At 44.1% G+C, this 19683-nt stretch overlaps 1 protein-coding gene across 2 annotated transcripts; it reads left to right on the forward strand.

Moving 5' to 3' along the window:
• Positions 1-1624: 1624 nt before the first annotated feature.
• LOC115780094 (host cell factor 1-like) lies at positions 1625-15059 on the forward strand. 2 transcript variants are annotated; one of them, XM_030729075.1, is made up of 28 exons: positions 1625-1643; positions 2348-2548; positions 3042-3190; positions 3978-4138; positions 4245-4453; positions 4783-4867; positions 4997-5103; positions 5202-5381; positions 5467-5709; positions 5808-5956; positions 6058-6240; positions 6326-6550; positions 6925-7029; positions 7142-7358; positions 7585-7721; positions 7806-7953; positions 8051-8271; positions 8545-9457; positions 9700-9839; positions 10111-10245; positions 10369-10576; positions 10810-11085; positions 11184-11290; positions 11391-11525; positions 11622-11807; positions 11934-12231; positions 12328-12391; positions 12491-15059. In XM_030729075.1, exons 1-28 carry the CDS (start codon positions 1640-1642, stop codon positions 12528-12530), a joined length of 5226 nt encoding a protein of 1741 aa, XP_030584935.1. In that variant the 5' UTR covers positions 1625-1639; the 3' UTR covers positions 12531-15059. The 2 variants fall into 2 exon arrangements, with proteins under 2 accessions (XP_030584935.1, XP_030584936.1); XM_030729076.1 differs by having other exon boundaries at positions 5811-5956.
• The last annotated feature ends 4624 nt before the right edge of the window (positions 15060-19683 follow it).

Raw genomic sequence — 19683 nt, forward strand, 5'->3', positions numbered from 1 at the left:
CATGGCGCTGTCACAAAAGTGTACCATCACATCACTTCAAAGAAGAGCTTCGAATGTCCTTCACGAAGCCCGGAGAACTATTCCTGAAGACTAGATAAAGAAATGACCAGAAAGCTGCCTAAGAGTTCAGATTGTGCTGAAGAATAAAAGGGGTCATACCAAAAATTGACTTTCAAGCTGGTCAGAGTAGTATAGACTCTGTTTTTGCTTTATATGCTATATTTCCACATATGCTTTCATGTCTCTGTTCCAATTTAACATTTTCCTACCAAAATATAAAAAATTTAAGGCTGTCTTAAGACTTTAGCATAGGGCTGTGTATATATTTTAATTTTTTAAATCCAAGTTTTTCTAAACATCATCTGGTCTTTTTTACAGTGTCAGTCAAATTTCACAATCTTTATTTCTTTATTTTCTGTTAACTCAATCTACATTTAGACTGTTATGTGGAGTGTACATTTCACATTTTAGAGCATCTTCTTGACTTTTCAGGCTGACATCCGAGAATGTGGCTAAACATATTGTGTCAAAACCGGCATGTTTAAAAAAAAAAAAAATAGGCACGTTTTTAAAATTAATTTATTTCTTTCATGCTGAAGGTTCTGTAGTAGTCACTGTAGTAGTACATTGTTTGCGTCAGTGGAGGGCGCGCTAATGGTCGACGTGGGCGTGTCAACATTAATATGTCCGAGCGCAATATGTGTAAATTCTTGGCCCTGCACCATTGTTGAGAATGTGTGGGTATATTCAAGTAAGTTTAAAGGAGAATAAAATCTGTATCGCACGCAAAAATAAAATAAAAGGAGATTCGGTACGGATGTCGCCATCTTTAGTAGGGGACAATAACCCAACTCCTATAACACAACTTGTTGTAATTTGGGCAAACTCGTAATGTGTTAACTTTATATCGATTTCGCTTGTTCGTGAAAGTACACCGCTATACACTGCATAATTCAGACACTCACAGTGGCAAATATAGAAAATTGTAAATACGTTTTCCTCCGAAACGATAGCGAGCGGGTCCTTGTCGCCATGTTTACTTTGGGTGACGCCAACTCTCTTCCATTTTCCTCCGCCTCTGGTTGTCAAGAAGATGGCAGCTTCCAGGCAGGCATGAGAGGAAATACTTCTCCACAAATCGAATGAATCTGGATTATTGCCGCAAGATTAGAGCACATACCTGTGTTTTTGCAATTACTGCATCGAAATAAGTGAGTACAATTCTGAAATATGCGTGCCTTTTTCGGTCTGTTGTGTTTTGTTGTAGCAAACCGCCCGGCCATTTTTCTTGTGGGAGCTGTAGAATTAGGCCGATTGTTGAAAAGATGGCTGCTTCCAGAGACGGCATGAAACATAATAACACTGTGTTTATGCTGTTTAACTCAATTTAGCTGTGTTTTAAGAGTGTTGCTGAGCCTGCGTTTTTATCAGGTAAATTATGCATTGAAAAAAAAATTTGAATTACCTTGAATTTAATTGAGAAATTTGGCAGCGCTTTGACAGATGCTTGCTAACGCCGTTAGCTCGAGCAAATTAGGTTGAGCAGCTAGCCGCTAGCGCTAACGGCGTACGGCTAACAGGAGAATTTGAATGCTGCGATTGCAACTTTAAAATGTTGGAAATCTAAGGAAATCATTCGATGGGTATTGAACGCTTAGCTCCACAGTACTTGCAACTGTTAGCATAAGCTTTGGCTATCGTATAACGTTAAAAATGCGTTAAAGCGGTTGCAAAGAATGCTAAACTTGTTAGCTACAATATGGCGACTCCCAGAGAGGCATGAAAATAGCCGACTGTTGCTAACGATTACTGCAGCGGATAAATCAGTGCTACAGCTGTGTAATGTTTTGCGGACCGATACTTATAATGATCCGCTGAAGTTGTATTGATGGTGAAGTATTCTTTTTGCTGGTGTAATAAGTTAGCTGTCATGAATTTTTATTTTTCGTTCGCTTCCGCCATTTTTCAGATGGGCAGTAGCGTTAGCGGGTGTTTGTTTGGCTGCAAGATGGCGGCTTCCATGGATTGAATTCAATGGTTAGAAACAACTAATAACAAACTTAGATAACGGCACGATTTACTATATTTCTCAACACATATACAGCGTTGATTATAGAGCAGATGCTGCTCTAAAGGTTTTATGCAAATATAGCTTTTTGTTGTTGTTTTTTTTTCCTTTCCTTTTTTTTGATAGTGTTCATTACCCAAAGCTAACCGGTAGCTGTAAAGTTAGCTGTAGTTCAAGGCTATTAACTGTTGTAGCATTTTCATAAGTTTGATGTAGAAATAATAGGTTTGTTTGTTCAAGAAAATATGATGATTGCGTCTTTATCATTCATTTTGGTAGAAGTCATGTCTGCCCCTGGCTCCGCGGTATCTGGGACCACGGCGTCGGTTCTGCAGCCGCGATGGAAACGGGTCCTCGGGTGGTCCGGTCCTGTTCCCCGGCCCAGACATGGACACAGAGCTGTGGCTATAAAGGAACTTATGGTTGTTTTTGGCGGTGGAAACGAAGGAATTGTGGATGAGTTGCATGTATACAACACCGGTAAGACTAACTTTGTATAAATAACTTTACTTTCTGTAGAAAGCATATTTTCTTTTTAAAAATATTCAAATATTAACGAGGATATGCAGAGTACTTTTATGTGTTTTTCATCTAAAACGCTTCAGTTGTGTATATTTGTGATGCGCAAAACTAAACAGCTTTGAAGGCCTCGACAGGCCAAACAAATTCTAGCCCCCCCTCACGGAGAAGGATTTTAATGCACGTTAAAAAAGGCGGGCTAAAATAAAATGGATGATGCTGGTTGGTTTAAGTATATCCTCTGCCCCAGTTTCCTGCATATAAACCAATAAGGACAGGCAGCCTCAGCAGTTGTGTTTATGTTTAAGTTTGTGTTCCAAAAATAAATGGAGGGTTGTTTTAAGCCTTATTGGGGAGGTAGCATAAACTTTATTATTAATTCTAATTAGAATTAAAATAACCCTTCTGTTGTCCTCTGTTGCTGTGTTTTAATTTTTAAAAATTTTTTTTTTAGCAACAAACCAGTGGTTTATCCCAGCAGTCCGTGGTGATATACCTCCTGGTTGTGCTGCATATGGTTTTGTCTGTGATGGCACGCGGTTGCTGGTGTTTGGGGGAATGGTGGAGTATGGAAAGTACAGCAACGATCTTTATGAACTACAGGTAATCTTTCAGTGAAAAATAACCCAGGTTTTACTATTGAGTTTGCTTGTCAGTATAATAAATGCTTAGAAACTAAGTGCTTAATGCATCTCTATCAGTAATATATAGCTGGTGTCAAGGTCAGAATTTCCAGAGATAAGATGTTTACAAAGCAGGGTTCATATGCAGGTCATCGTGCTGCAGCGTCTCTATCAACTTGACATCACACATGCTATATTTCCTCTTGTCTGCATCAGAGATGACTAATACAAAAAAAAACCCAAAGTGCACTGCAAAGTTAGTTTTCACCCATCTTATAGTTTATGCTTCCTGGACTATATGAACTATTAATTAAAATTAAATCCCATGTAACATAAGTTTCTGAGTGTGCTCAGTCCTCAGCTGTAGAGTGTAGAAGAGCTTACTGATCAAATTTGATTCCAGTTAATTCAAGTTCTGCTCTTCAAGTATATTTAGGTTCACTAAATTTTATTTACCAATCCTGACAAGTTCTCAAGTGTTTTTATTCTCCTGTGTGTAAAGTTATAAATATGTTTCTGGTGAAGGGATGTCAGGAAGCAATATCTCAGAAGTTTTTGTCAGCCAAATCCCGGATGGATTTTCAGTCACTGGGATAAATATGGGCTTATTTGGGGGGAAGTATGTATGGTTTGAGTCATAGATGTGATGCTAAATCTGTCCTTATTTTTACATGGAACAAGGAATGGGGGTCAACTTATGACTTGGTAGTTACAGCTTCTGCTGTGATCTGTCAGCTGATAATTTCTCACTGTGGTTTTTGCTACAGGCCAGCAGATGGGAATGGAAAAAATTGAAAGCAAAAAACCCGAAGAACGGCCCCCCTCCTTGCCCTCGTCTTGGCCACAGCTTTTCACTGGTTGGCAACAAATGCTACCTCTTTGGTGGACTTGCCAATGACAGTGAGGATCCAAAAAACAACATTCCCAGGTACAGAGGTTTTCTGAACAGTTATCAGTGGAGTGCTGTTTCTCAGGACTGCTTAAGATTCAGTTTCAACCACCAACATGAGTGTGACTGTGTTTTTATTTATCAGATATCTGAATGATCTATACACACTCGAGCTTCGTGCGGGTTCCAGTGTGGTTGGATGGGATATTCCAATCACATATGGAGTTCTGCCTCCTCCTCGTGAGAGCCACACTGCTGTGGTATACACAGACAAGACAACCAGGAAGTCTCGCCTAATAATCTATGGAGGAATGAGTGGCTGTCGTCTTGGAGATCTATGGACACTCGATATCGGTATGTTTTATGAAGTGTAAATGGAAAAGTAACAGCACTAAAATTACAAATGCCCTGCTGTCAGCCTCCAGAGACTGTGCTGCTTTTCACACAGTATCAGAACAAATGGTATTGAGCATTTCACAGTTAAAGAAGCAATATAGGAAATTGTGAGTTTTCTGTACATGAGGTATTTCATCTGTTTGCATTTAACAATAGATTACCTTTGTGTGTGTGTGTGTGTGTGTGTGTGTGTGTGTGTGTGTGTGTGTGTGTGTGTGTGTGTGTGTGTGTGTGTGTGTGTGTGTGTGTGTGTGTTTTAATGTCCTACTGCTTATCATTTCCTCCAGATACCCTGACATGGAACAAACCATTGGTAAGCGGCACAGCGCCACTTCCCCGAAGTCTTCACTCTGCCACCACCATCACAAACAAGTGAGATGACTGCTGCACATTTGAAAACAAACACACTGAATTTTCATTTTAGTCACTGTTGAAATTCCCCATGGAAAGCAATGTGCTTGGTAAAAGGTCAAAGTGTGAACTCATTTTCTCACTGTGCAGGATGTATGTTTTTGGAGGATGGGTTCCTTTGGTAATGGATGACGTCAAAGTGGCCACACATGAAAAAGAGTGGAAATGCACAAACACGCTCGCCTGCTTAAATCTCGGTTAGTCTAACTTTGTTCTCATTAGAATAGATTTTATATGAAAAGGACTGGTACTGTGTAGTTCACTCAGTCTTAATTTTTGTGTAATTTTTCTGCAGACACCATGTGTTGGGAAACTGTGTTGATGGATACTCTTGAAGACAACATCCCCAGGGCCCGTGCCGGCCACTGTGCCGTGGCTATCAATTCTAGACTTTATGTATGGAGTGGCCGTGATGGTTATCGTAAAGCTTGGAACAACCAAGTGTGTTGTAAAGATCTGTGGTACCTGGAAACAGGTAGGTGCAGTGTAACATGAGTGTAGTTGAAGATGAGAGCTGGTTGTCAAATAGTATTGTAAATTTCGCTCTCTTTCCCCCCCAGAGCGGCCGCATGCCCCTGCCAGGGTGCAGTTAGTCCGTGCCAACACAAACTCTCTGGAGGTGAGTTGGGGTGCAGTCTCCACAGCTGACACATACTTGCTGCAGCTGCAGAAGTATGACATCCCTGCAACTCCAGCTGCAGCCTCCCCAGCCATGAGTGCAACCCCATCGCAGCCCGTTAACTCTCCAAAGAGCCCTGCGCCGGCTGCTGCAGCTCCCTCGGCTCAAAGCTTACCACAGACAGGTATTACACATGTGCATCGTTTGTACCACACACAAGCTCTGCAACTGCAAGAACCCAAATTCACAAGGTGTAAATCACTTGGTTCAATTGTTTTACAGCAGTTTTAAAGGTTGCAGCTCAGCAGGCTGCAACAGGCACGTCTGTTGTCACAGTTCGTCCCAGCCAGCCAGGGAAATCCCCTGTCACTGTGACATCCCTTCCTCCAGGTGTTCGAATGGTAGTGCCCGCACAGACCACCCAAGGATCGGTAAGAGCAATTTCATACAAATATTTTATCATATTGATTTGCTGTAAAGTTCACTGCTAGACCAACAAATGTTTAACAGTTTTTTGTTTTTCAACTTTTAGCCAATTGGGAGCAGCCCTCAGATGAGTGGCATGGCAGCTTTAGCTGCTGCAGCTGCAGCAACACAGAAGATCCCGCCCTCTTCTGCAGGAACTGTCCTCAATGTTCCTGCAGGTGCCACCATTCTCAAAACAGTTGCAGTTTCCCCCAGCACAACCACAGTGAAAGTGGCTTCTCCAGTCATGGTACACATTGCAATAAACATTCTCATTTCCAACATCGTGCCGCTTCTATCACCAGTCACTCGTGATGATAAATTTGCACTTGTAGGTCAGTAACCCGGCCACCCGGATGTTGAAGACTGCTGCAGCCCAGGTGGGCACAGCAACTGCATCCTCTCCCACCACTACCACCAGACCCATTATCACTGTGCATAAGTCTGGTGCAGTCACAGTGGCCCAGCAGGCTCAGGTGGTGACCACTGTGGTTGGAGGAGTCACCAAGACCATCACCCTGGTCAAGAGCCCACTCACTATGGGCAGCAGTGGCACTCTGGTAAGAAAACACAAATTCTGTAGCATAATGCAATACTGCAACTCTTCTTGAGAGCACCCTTGGTGCTTTCACAGGCATGCTGTAAACCTGGATTCTGTAAATTGCTTCCTTGCACTCGGTGTGTGTGTGTATTGATTGGTCACATGATGGTGACATTGTCATTTTGAGCCAATAGAGAGGGTGTAAAAGTTGGCCTACAGTGACTGTTGGAGGAAACAGGGAGCATGTTAGTGATCTGCATGACTGTCGGTCAGTTAGGGCTGGAATGAACCGTAGAGCCACGAGTTTAGTGGTCGAGCTTCCGGCTGACCTCCCTGTACTGTCCGATGTTTTCTGGTGACTCATGAACTTGAGTCTCTCTTCTATGTCGGCAGATCTCCAACCTTGGCAAGATGATGTCTGTGGTACAAACCAAGCCAGTGCAGACATCAGCTGTCACAGGCCAGGCTTCCACTAACCCTCTCACACAGATCATACAGGTCAGCTATCTGCATGAGTGCAGGAAAAAACAGGAGGTAGCTTAAAACTCCTGAGACAGGCACCACGTGTCTTTCCCCAAATAATTTGCATAACATGCACCTCTCTTTCCAGACAAAGGGTCCACTCCCAGCTGGCACAATCCTGAAGCTGGTGACTTCTGCAGATGGCAAACCCACAACCATCATCACCACCTCCCAGGCTGGAGGCACAGGAAACAAGCCCACTATCCTCAACATCAGCGGAGTCTCTCCTACTACCACTAAGCAGGGCACCACCATCATTAAGACTATCCCCATGTCAGCAATCATGACCCAGCCTGGAGCTACAGGTCTGTTTTCATTCAAGTTTGCAGAATTAAATAATTAAGATCAGTACTACAAAATGGGGCTAAAGTTATATTCATGGAGTTCTTAGATATTAAAGAAAACAGTGTCTTCTTAATGTTAAACCTTTTGACATTTGCTGTGTAAATCAGCAATAGGTTTAGGATAGTGATTAGTCAGTCATGATCTGATGGAGAATGATTTTATTCATGCTTGTGTTTCTCTTTGCAGGTGTAACAAGCAGTGCAGGCATGAAAACACCTATCACAATCCTTACCACAAAGGTAATGACGACAGGAACTCCTGGGAAAATCATCACTGCAGTTCCCAAACTTGCCACTGCAGCCGGCCAGCAGGGACTGACACAGGTAAATTGGCTCTGTTTGCGCAGCAGTCTTTGTACATATTGAGTTTACTGTGCTGCCTATTTAGCCTAAATCTTCTGTCTCTAGGTGGTTTTGAAGGGTGCTCCTGGGCAACCCGGCACTATTTTACGCACTGTTCCCATGAGCACAGTGGGTGGTGTTCGCCTCGTTACACCAGTGACAGTGTCTGCTGTTAAGCCTACTGTCACAACTCTGGTTGTCAAGGGGACTACAGGTAAGAAAAACTTAATTATTGGATAATGTAAATATGTTAACTTTTTTTCTTTTTTTTTCTTTCTCTGGTTTCATCTTTGAATGTGCACTTCCTCCAGGTGTCACCACTCTCGGCACAGTCACTGGTACTGTTTCTACCAGCCTGGCAGGAGGCACAGTTGACAGTTCCACGGCCTCTCTCGTTACTCCCATCACCACACTGGGAACCATTGCTACCCTGTCCAGCCAGGTCATCAGCCCAGCTGCCATTACAGTTTCAGCTGCTCAGACTAGCCTGACTTCTTCCTCCGCACTGCCCTCATCTACTATGACAGTGCAGGTAAGACCCAGCAACCCAGATTTAATCAATTTGTAACATTTTGTATTCGGGTCATCAGGTTATGAAGCTCTGGCAGTGTCGTATGCTTTAATTGCTTTGTTACAACTTAATGAAAAAGACCAAATGTGAAGATGTTGGTGCTTATTTTTGTAATCGCAGAAAATTCCCAGAGATGCTCCTTATAAATTTTTGGAGAGTCAAAGTTATTCTGTTTTTGACCATGTAACATACCATTTGCCTTTAAGATTTGTGACATATCTTTGCTTTCCCCAGAATCAGCCCACCCAGGTGACTCTGATCACAACTCCCAGTGGTGTAGAGGCTCAGCCAGTACAAGATCTACCCGTGTCCATCCTGGCTTCACCAACCTCTGAGCAGCCCACCTCCACTGAAGCTGGAGCAGCTGGAGAGAGCTCTGGGACTGTCACCCTGGTCTGCTCTAATCCGCCCTGTGAGACCCACGAAACGGGAACTACTAACACAGCCACCACCTCTTCCGCAACAATTGGTGCAGGGCAGGTCTGCTCTAACCCACCATGCGAAACCCATGAAACCGGAACCACCAACACAGCCACCACTTCGTCTGCAGCAATTGGAGCTGGGCAGGTGTGCTCAAATCCACCATGTGAAACCCACGAAACCGGAACCACCAACACAGCCACCACTTCCTCAGCTACAATTGGTGCAGGACAGGTCTGCTCGAACCCACCCTGCGAAACCCATGAGACCGGAACGACCAACACAGCCACAACTGCTACTTCAAACATGTCTGCGCTACGTGTGTGCTCCAACCCACCGTGTGAGACTCATGAAACTGGGACAACAAACACAGCTACCACGGCGACATCTAATATGGGAGGGGTCCAGCAGGTGTGCTCCAACCCGCCCTGTGAGACCCATGTGACAGGCACCACCAACACCGCCACCCAAGCTTCATCCAGCATGAACGCAAACCAGACAGACACCGTGCAGAGCGTGTGCTCTAATCCACCCTGCGAAACCCACGAGACGGGGACCACCAACACTCCGTCCACAGCCACCTCCAACATGGGAGGAGACCAGACCAGCACAACAACAGGCTTGGTCCAGAGGGTTTGTTCCAACCCCCCCTGTGAAACACATGAGACAGGGACCACCAACACAGCCACAACTGCCACTTGCAGCATGGAGACAGGTGAAGGCACGGGTATGTAAACATATGCATACAATTTTTGTAATTAACAGCAAATGAAGTGATTTTTTTTTTTTTTTTTTTCCTACACCGTTACAGTTGATGTCTTCTACCCTTTTTAAAAATTGTTCTTGTTTAAAGTCTTTCTTAGAATTGCATCTAAATCCCACACGGTTGTTGCTTGTGTTGTATCTAAGAAGTAAAAGTGGTTCGTTGTTTAAACATCAAGCTCAAATTATGCTACTATGTCTCATTAGCAGCCCAGCAGACAGAAGAAGGGGCAGAAGGTGCCAGCAGCACAGAAGAGGCCTCCACCACAACAACAACTGGTACCACCCAGGGCAGGGCTGTCACTACTGTCACTCAGTCTACACCAGCCCCCGGACCCTCGGTGCCTGTAAGAATACCACACTGTGCCTATCAGAAGTAGCACCTTGCCTAAACACGATCAGTGGGTGATGGTGGTAAAACTAATCTTAGTAGATGTCCATGTTAGAGCTGTATTTCTAAATTTGATACACTGAACAGGCAAAAGTACCGGGCCACCTACACATTACACCTACAGGAGCTGCTATAGCTGCATACAGTGTACCAAAATGTAAGGGGAATGTCATTTCCAAAATGCTCCTTTTTCATTGTGGGCCATGATTTCTCTGTTTCCCCTCTAGTCGATCTCATCAATCACAGAGGGAGTAAGCACTGCTGCCAGCTCCACAGAGGAACCCATGCAAACTGATGAGGCAGCATCAGCAGAAGCTGCACCTGCTGAGGAAGGAACCACTGCAATGGAGACGCAAGCAGAGGTGAATAAAGTGTAAAGGCAGACAAAGCCAGTGTGGCCTTTCATTTTGAAATTCTTTCCAGTCATGCATTTTTTATTTTATTTTTTGCATTATTTGATGGAACCTCTTTAATCTGTTATCAAGGGAGAAGCAGCAGCAGCGACAGCCTTGAACCTTCCTTCGGAGCTGATGTCTGAGGGCCAGGGAGCTACACTAATGGTGACGGGGCTGTCGGATGAGGAACTGGCAGTGACTGCAGCAGCAGAGGCAGCTGCCCAGGCAGCGGCCACTGAGGAAGCCCAGGCCCTCGCTATCCAGGCTGTTCTCCAGGCAGCTCAGCAAGCCGTAATGAGTGAGTAGAAGCACGGTTTTGTGTACACACGCTTGGTTTTGCTTTTGCTTTTATTTTGAAACATAGCATAGCCGAAGATCAAGGGCTGAGCTGTACTTATGGGGGGAGGAGGCATGGAAAGATGATCATTTACTGCCAAACAGTTAGGATATTTCTCAGCAAAACCATTCCTGTAGATGTGTAGTCCTGCAGCCTCTATGATTTTGCAATTCTTAAAAACTTGTAACATACAGATGAAGGTGATGCTGCTGGAGAGAGCCAGCAACCCACCAACATCCCCATCATGCTGACCCAGCAAGAGCTTGCGGCACTGGTCCAACAGCAGCAGCAGCTGCAGGAGGCTCAGGCTGCAGCCCAGCAGGCCACGGTGGACACAAGTTTGCCCACCGAAGGTCTCGCTCCTGCTGACAGTCTCAACGACCCCTCTGTTGAGAGTAATGGACACAACGAAATGGCGGCCACAGTCACCAGTGCTGTGGCTTCTCTCCTGCCACGTACCACTGCTGAAAGTACGTTTTTGTGCTTTTTATAATTTCTTCGGATGTTGTTTCTTTTTTTTTTCTACAGCAGACTGATTTCTTTTTGTATTGCTCTTCAAATTACACAGCACTTGCTCCATCGAGTACATTTGCACCCTCTGTATCTGTGGCAAGTCCAGCCAAGCTGCAAGCAGCAGCCACTCTAGCAGAGGTTGCCAATGGCATTGAGGGAGAGGTGAGTAATTTTGGTGCTATTCGACATCTGATTGGTTCAGTCAAGTTGAAGAGAGGAAAGGAGTCACTTATTGTTGACTGTGACTTTTGTTTCCATACAGAAGCAAGCCCCTCAGCCAGCTCCAGTGAAGCCTGTTGTAAAAAAAGAGAACCAGTGGTTTGATGTTGGGATTGTTAAAGTGACAAATATGGTTGTCACACACTACTATGTGCCAGGAGATGATTCTCAAGGAGATGTAAGTCGTCTCAGGGAGCCTTTTCTTGCTTAATTATATTGATATGTATTACAAGGTTCATCTCTAATTGCTTATTTTTATTTGTTTGTTTGGTAGGACGACTCTGGCGTCATACCAGACTACAGTCAGATGAAGAAAATGGAGCTGCAGCCCGGAACAGCTTATAAGTTCCGTGTTGCTGGAATCAACGCTTGTGGTCGTGGAGCTTTCTCAGAGATTTCTGCTTTCAAGACTTGCCTACCAGGCTTCCCAGGGGCACCTTGCGCCATCAAAATCAGCAAGGTAAATAAAACAAACAAACACAAAAAAAAACCTTTTGCTGCATTGTAGATTTTACGTGATCCAAATGTGATCACAAGAGCTGTGGTTTCAGCCACTGAGTAGCATCTATTCGCTGTACCCTCCCAGAGCCCAGATGGTGCCCACCTAACCTGGGAGCCACCCTCGGTGACGTCAGGGAAGATCATTGAGTACTCTGTTTACCTGGCCATCCAGAGTAACCAGACAGCTGAAGCCAAGGCTTCCACCCCAGCCCAGCTAGCCTTCATGCGTGTGTATTGTGGACCCAACCCATCTTGCTTGGTGCAGTCGTCCAGCCTCTCCAATGCCCACATTGACTACACCACCAAGCCAGCTATCATCTTCCGCATTGCCGCCCGCAACGAGAAGGGCTACGGTCCTGCCACCCAAGTTCGATGGCTGCAAGGTGAGCGCACATATTCATTCTTAAATATTAAAAATACTTTTATATTACTGAGTCTGCAGTTAATGGATTCACTGTCTCTACTTTAATGCTTTGTAGAATCTGGCAAAGATGCTTCTTCTGCAAAACCGGCCCCTAAGAGACCCGGCACCTCTCCTGATGCGTAAGTACAGTATTCATGTTTCATATCACGCACACAGGAACATGTCACTGATGAATAAAACATCCAGCATTTATTCTGGTTTTATGTGTTCTCCTGCAGTAAGTCTACTGGTCCAAAGAAAGCAAGGACGGACCAGTGAGGTTGCCCAAAGGCCCCTCCCAGTCTTTTGTCCTTTTTTTTTTTTTCTTTTTTTTTCCCTCCTTTCCCCCAACTCGCTGTCTTTTTAATCAGGAAGACTGACCTTCACCCCGTCTCATCCTCATCCTAATCTCATCCTCCATCCTCCCCCACGTCTCAGACCAAGACAGCAATGGAGGCAGAACAACCGTATGAAGCCGAGATGAAAGTCAATCTGAGAGATGTTTCTGTAGATAAAACCCTCCTTCCTCCTCGTTCTGTTGGCCGTGCTATTTTTAGAGCAACACAAACCTAGAAGCACATTATCTTTTTCAGTCACATCCCCTTCCATCCTTTTAACACCTATTTTTGACTTATTTCAGTAGTTGAACAGTATAGAGAAGCATTTACATCATTTACATCTTTCACAAACTGGGAGCCAGCCTGAGCGCAATGTTACCCCTCTTTTTTTCTTTTTTCTTTTTGTGAATTCTGGGGGAGGGGCGTAGAGAGAGACTACATGAAATGATGTACAGTGTTGAAAAAAGGCTGTGGAAGCATTAGTATAGATGAAAGGAAAAAAAATCGGTATGGAAACAAATAAAGCACTTGTCCTCCATGAACGAGGACATCATTTTTATTTTATTTTATTTTATTTTTTTGCTCAAAATTAATTTGCTTCATTGAGAACCAAGTCTGTACAGTCATCGTACTGGACTCCAGTCTCCTGGTAATGTCATCACTGTGCCCTTTTTACCCCAAGATGAGGACTGGTGGCCAACATGTTGAAGAATGGCAAAGGAAAGAGATTTGTAGAGAATGAATGACAGACTTTGCTAGGACTGAGACTTGCAGCACACACGGAAAAAAAAAAAAAAAAAAATCTTCCCAAAAAATTAGCAAGCAATGATGCAGAAGATCTTTTGTGTAGTTTATTTTTGTATTTTTTAAGCTTTTTGTTTTCCCTCCTGTGTGTATGTGTAATGTTGTGTGCATTTTTAAAAAAAAAAAAAAAAAAAAGATACATCACTTTTTTTAAACTGTTGTTTATCATCCCGCTAATTTGTGTTCATGGGAAGATGTGGCTGTGTTGAGGTTGCCACTATATTTTTAAAAAAAAAAAAAAAATCTTCAGTTGGTTGTATGTTGTTGTTGTTGTTAACAGATGGAAATGAAAGCGAGAGACTTTTAGTATTTGTTCCAAGTAGAACCGCAGAGGTTATAGGACTGAAGGGAACTTTTGATGTGGACCCAGGGAGAGGAGAGTTTTTACTTTGTTTACTACTCGACGCTTTTGTTGCTTCGTTTGCCAAACATGGAATTTCACAGGGGGGAGGGAATTAGAAAAGACCAACATCAGATCTTTGCCTACCTCCCCCCCCTCCTCAAATATCCCAATCAGTTCTACGCTTTTTAATGCTCACGAATGTGGTGTCTCACCTCTTTAATTTTTAGACTGGCAAATTGTTAGTGGACTTATTTTCCCTACCCTATTGATGTATGTGAATCCATTTAATTATATATATATATATTTTTTTTTTTCCCTTCCACAGCTCTGTATTCCATACAGATGGTGTGCAAGCTAACTGTGACATGTGAAACTCATGTCTTTGAATGGGGATGTCTTACACAGCCGGAGTGTACTCACTTGTAAATTAGTTCATAGAGGAAGAATAAAAAAAAAACCAAACAAACAAAAAAAAAAACATCTTGGCCTTTTATATAATTACCTGTAACAAACTGTTTTTACATGTTGGTCATCTCTTGATTGCCTTTTGTGTCTTTACTTATAAAAGAAACGTATATATATAAATATATATAGTCTCCCTGATTGTTCTAATTTGCTTCTGTCAAGCTGATTCACTGTAGGAGTCTGAATCACTGCTAGGTTCATTACAATACAAAACTTGTACAGGGAGGTGGTTTCTGACTGGACATGAGTGTATATCTACTTTGTAAGGGCGGATACAGTTGTGATGGTAACGGCCAGGAAGATGAGAGCCCAGGTTTGCCGCTTTTTCTCTGGTTCGTACCTCGGGTTCTGTTTGTGATTTCTCCCGATTTCTTTCTAGAAATGAACTCTCTTCATATGCATTCATAATTTTGTGCGTGTCAGTGTGTCTGTTGAACAAAACTAGACATGCATGCAAAAGCAGTGTATTTTAGTAGTGATGCCTTAAGTTAGACCATAAGCTGAAGGTTCTCAGAAAAAAAAAAAAAGGAAAAAAAAAAAAAGAAAAAACATTTAATGAGTTTGTTCCTCTCTCCATGTGGTATACAATTGTGTCCTTTCCTTCCACAGTACCTTTGCCGGGTCACTATTTTTGCACCCTCGTTAGATAGGTCATCATCAGCAGTGCCGAGGTCTTTCTGAACTTTCCCCTCCCACACAGGGACGAGTGCTCCTCTCAGCACTCGCAGGTGTTGCGAGTTTCTCTCGGCTGTTTGCAGGTTATCTGGAAATGTCCTGTATTTTCCAACGTGTGTTTTTTGTACTGTAGGGAGTAATGTATCTTTTATCATCAAAAAAATAAAAAATAAACATGTTAAAGAGATTCTGTGTCTTTTTGGGTCTTAAAAGCAAACAAAAGGAGCCGAATCACCTGTTGTAAGCCGCGCTGAGCTGCTCTCATAAACGGCTTCTCTACATCCAGATCTTCTTTGGCGCTTCCTTCAAAGTACTCTGCTCCTATTTCCTCACACCACTGCAGGGCCGTCCTAGCAGACACCTGAGAGGAAACAAATGTTAGATGACCCCACAGAGCAACATGTTGACTAAAAGATTTCAGATTTTTATTTATTTTTTGGTCAAGTTTTTACTGACCTATATATCATTCACACATTTAAATAAAAAAAAAAAAAAAGGCACCCAACTCAAGGGATGAACTGGCATTGTTTATACAAAACTTAGCAAAGAACCAATTTTAAATTATATTTTTAGGTGCTTTCTTACTAGCAGCCTGTCACAAAAAACATAATTTGTTCCATTTTTGTAACTGAATACTAAAAAGGCCAATCTTAAGGAAGGGAAACAGAAGAGGTTGAGGTATGCCAGATCGCACAAGAACTGAACTGAAAATCAGTCACAACAAGTCTGATGGAGTGATGAATCCAAATTTGAAATTTTTGTTTCCAATTGTTGTCAATATGTAGAAAGGAGGTCAGGAGAGCGGTCCAACATGGAGTGTCTACAGCAGGGGTCTTCAACTCCAGGCCTCGAGAGCCCCTGTCCTGCAGGTTTTAGATGTGTCCCTGATCCAACACACCTGAATCAAATGGCTGAATTACCTCCTCAGTACGCAGTCAAGTTCTCCAGAGTCCTGCTAATGACTTCTATATTTGACTCAGGTGTGTTGAGGCAGAGACACATCTAAAACCTGCAGGACAGAGGCTCTTGAGGCCTGGAGTTGAAGAGCCCTGGTCTACAGCCTTCTGTAAAGGACGGTGGAGGCTCTGTCATGGTTTGGGCCTGCATGTCAGATGCTAGTGGTGTTGGAAATCTTGTCTAAACTGATGGAATTTTGAACACAGAAGTTACAGATTTTCATCCAGCATACAATACCATCTGATTTTTCAGCATGACAATGATCCCAAATACGCTGCCAGTGCAGTAAAAGCATTACTGGATAAAAAAAAAAATACACAATAGAACACCATCAGTCATGGATTGGCCTCCCCAGAGCCCTGACTGCAATGTCACTGAAGCAGTGTGGGATCATCTTGACAGAGAACAGAACAAAAAGCAGCCAACATCCAAAGAAGAGCTTTGAATGTCCTTCTGAAGCCTGGAGAACTATTCCTGAAAACTACTTAAAGAAATGACAAGAAAGGTGCCCAAGAGAGTTCAGGCTGTGTTAAAGAATTAAAAAGTACCATTACCAAACATCATTTCATGCTGACTATGAGTTGTACAAACTCTTTTTGCTTTACATACTGTACTTCATGTGATCAGTCGATCACATGGCAGCAACTCAGTGCATGTAGACTGGCTCAAGATGACCTTCTGAAGCTTAAATCAAGCATCAGAAGAGAAGAAAGGTGATTTAAGTGGCTTTGAATATGACATGGTCTGAGTATTTCAGAGACTGCTGATCTACTGGGACCATCTCAACCATCTCTTGGCATAAACAACATGAAAGCATGGCTCCATCCTGGTGGTTTGTGGCCCCTTAGTACCAAGTGAGGATCATTTAAAAACCACAGCCTACCTGAGTCTTGCTGCTGTGACCATATCCAGACCTTTATAACCACAGTGTGCCCATCTTCTGATGGTTGTTTCCAGCAAGATAATTTGCCATCTCACAAAGCTCAAATAATCTCAAACTGGTTTCTTGAATATGACAGTATTCATAACTTCTTCAATGCCATGTGCCAACATAGTGCAGAGCGGCTACCTAAACTTTACTCCCACAGAGGTTGATTATCTCTTAAGTAGTTTTACATCCTCACTGCATAACCACTCTGGATACTGTGGTTCCTCACACACTAAGGTTAATTATGGAGTTCAACAGGGTTCTGTGCTGGGACCAATTCTATTTATATTATACATGATTCTTTTAGGCAGCACAGTATTATTAGAAAGCACTGCATACATTTTTATTGCTATGCAGATGACACCCAGCTTTATCTGTCCATGAAGCCAGAGTACACACACACACACACCAATTAGTTGACTCTGCAGGAATGTCTTAAAGACACAAAGACTTGGATGACCTCTATTTTCATGCTTGTAAATTCAGATAAAACTGAAGTTATTGTACTCGGCCCTACAAATCTTAGAAACATGGTGTCTAACCAGATACTCTGGATGGCATAACCTTGGCCTCCAGTAACACTGTGTGGAGTCTTTGAGTCATTTTTGACCAGGATATGGCCTTCGATGTACATATTAAACAAATATGTAGGACTGCTTTTATGCATTTGTGCAGTATTTCTAAAATTAGAAAGATCCAGTCTCAGAGTGATGCTGAAAAGCTAATTCACACATTTATTACTTCTAGGCTGGACTATTGTAATTCATTATTATCAGCTGTCCTAAAAGCTCCCTGAAAAGCCTTCAGCTGATCGAAAAAGCTGCAGCTAGAGTACTGACAGGAAAAGAGAGCATATTTCTCCCATATTGCTTCTCTTCATTGGCTGCCTGTTAAAATCAGAATTGAATTTAAAATCCTTCTCCTTACATACAAGGTCTTGAATAATCAGGCCCCATCTTATCTTAAAGACCTCATAGTTCCATATCACCCCAGTAGAGCACTTACTTACCTAATGGCTTACTTGTGGTTCCTCGGATACTTAAGAGTAGAATGGGAGGCAGAGCCTTCAGCTTTCAGGCCCCTCTTCTGTGGAACCAACTCCCAGTTTGGATTTGGGAGACAGACAACCTCTCTATGTTTAAGAGGCTTAAAACTTTCCTTTATGATAAAGCTTACAGTTAGGGTTGGATCAGGTGACCCTGAAGCCTCCCTTAGTTATGCTGCTATAGGCCTAGACTGCTGGGAGGGGGGTTCCCATGATACACTGAGTGTTTCTTTTTTACTCGATGCTTTTCACTCTCTGTGTTTCTACACCACTCTGCATTTAATCATTAGTCATTATTAATCTCTAGTTCTCTTATGTCTTTTATCCTGTCTCCTTCCCCTCACCCCCAACCGGTCACGGCAGATGGCTGCCCCTCCCTCAGCCTGGTTCTCCTGGAGGTTCCTTTCTGTTAAAAGGGAGTTTTTCCCTTCCCGCTTGAGAGCCTTGTGGTGACTGATGTGATTTGGCACATTAAATTGAATTGAACTAAACTGAACTAAACTGCTCCTCCGTGAATCGCCACCTTATCGTGGTGGAGGGGTTTGTGTGTCCCAGTGATCCCAGGAGCTATGTTGTCTGGGGGCTTGTCCCCCTGGTAGGGTCTCCCATGGCAAACTGGTCCTGGGTGAGGGTCCAGACAAAGAGCGGTTCAGAAGACCCTTATGAGTGAAAAAACAAGGGAACAGTTTACCCTGCCCGGGATAGGGTTACCGGGGCCCCACCCTGGAGCCAGGCCTGGGGAGGGAGCTCGAGGGAGAGCGTCTGGTGGCCAGGCATTAGTCCGTGGTGCTTGGCCGGGCGCAGCCCGAAGAGGTTACATGGGCCCGCCCTCCTGCAGGCCCACCACCCGGAGGTGGTGTCGTAGGGGTCGGGTGCAGTGTGTGTCGGGCGGTGGCCGAGGGCGGAGGCCCTGGCGGACCGATCCCCGGCTATCGAAACTGGCTATTGGGACATGGAATGTCACCTCTCTGGTGGGGAAGGAGCCTGAGCTAGTGCGTGAGGTTGAGAGATACCAGCTAGATATAGTTGGGCTCACCTCAACGCATGGCCTGGGCTCTGGAACCAGTCTCCTGGAGAAGGGCTGGACTCTGTTCCAGTCTGGAGTTGCCCTCGGTGAGAGGCGGCGAGCTGGGGTGGGTATTCTTGTATCCCCCCGGCTTGCTGCCTGTACGTCGGAGTTTTCACCGGTGGACGAGAGGGTAGTTTCCCTGCGCCTTCGGGCTGGGGAACGGGTCCTGACTGTTGTTTGCGCTTATGCGCCGAATGACAGTTCAGGGTACCCACCGTTTTTGGAGTGCTGGGTGGGGTGCTGGAGAGTGCTCCATCTGGTGACTCCATAGTCTTGCTGGGAGACTTCAACGCTCACGTGGGCAATGACAGTGAGACCTGGAGGGGCGTGATTGGGAGGAACGGCCTGCCCGATCTGAACCCGAATGGTGTTTTGTTATTGGACTTCTGTGCAAACCACAGTTTGTCCATAACAAACACCGTGTTCGAACACAAGGATGTCCATAAGTGCACATGGCACCAGGACACCCTAGGTCGCAGGTCGATGATCGATTTTGTAATCGTATCATCAGATCTACGCCGTATGTTCTGGACACTCGGGTGAAGAGAGGAGCTGAGCTGTCAACTGATCACCACCTGGTGGTGAGTTGGATCAGGTGGCGGGGGAAGATGCTGGACAGACCTGGCACATAAACGTATTGTGAGGGTGCGCTGGGAACGCCTGGCAGAAGCCCCAGTCCGGGAGATCTTCAACTCCCACCTCCGGCAGAACTTCGACAGCATTCCGAGGGAGGCTGAGGACATTGAGTCCGAATGGACCATGTTCCGCACCTCCATTGTTGAGGCTGCTGCTCAGAGTCGTGGCTGCA

The sequence above is a fragment of the Archocentrus centrarchus genome, chromosome 5 (genome assembly GCF_007364275.1).
Source record: "Archocentrus centrarchus isolate MPI-CPG fArcCen1 chromosome 5, fArcCen1, whole genome shotgun sequence".
NCBI classification, from domain to species: domain Eukaryota; kingdom Metazoa; phylum Chordata; class Actinopteri; order Cichliformes; family Cichlidae; genus Archocentrus; species Archocentrus centrarchus.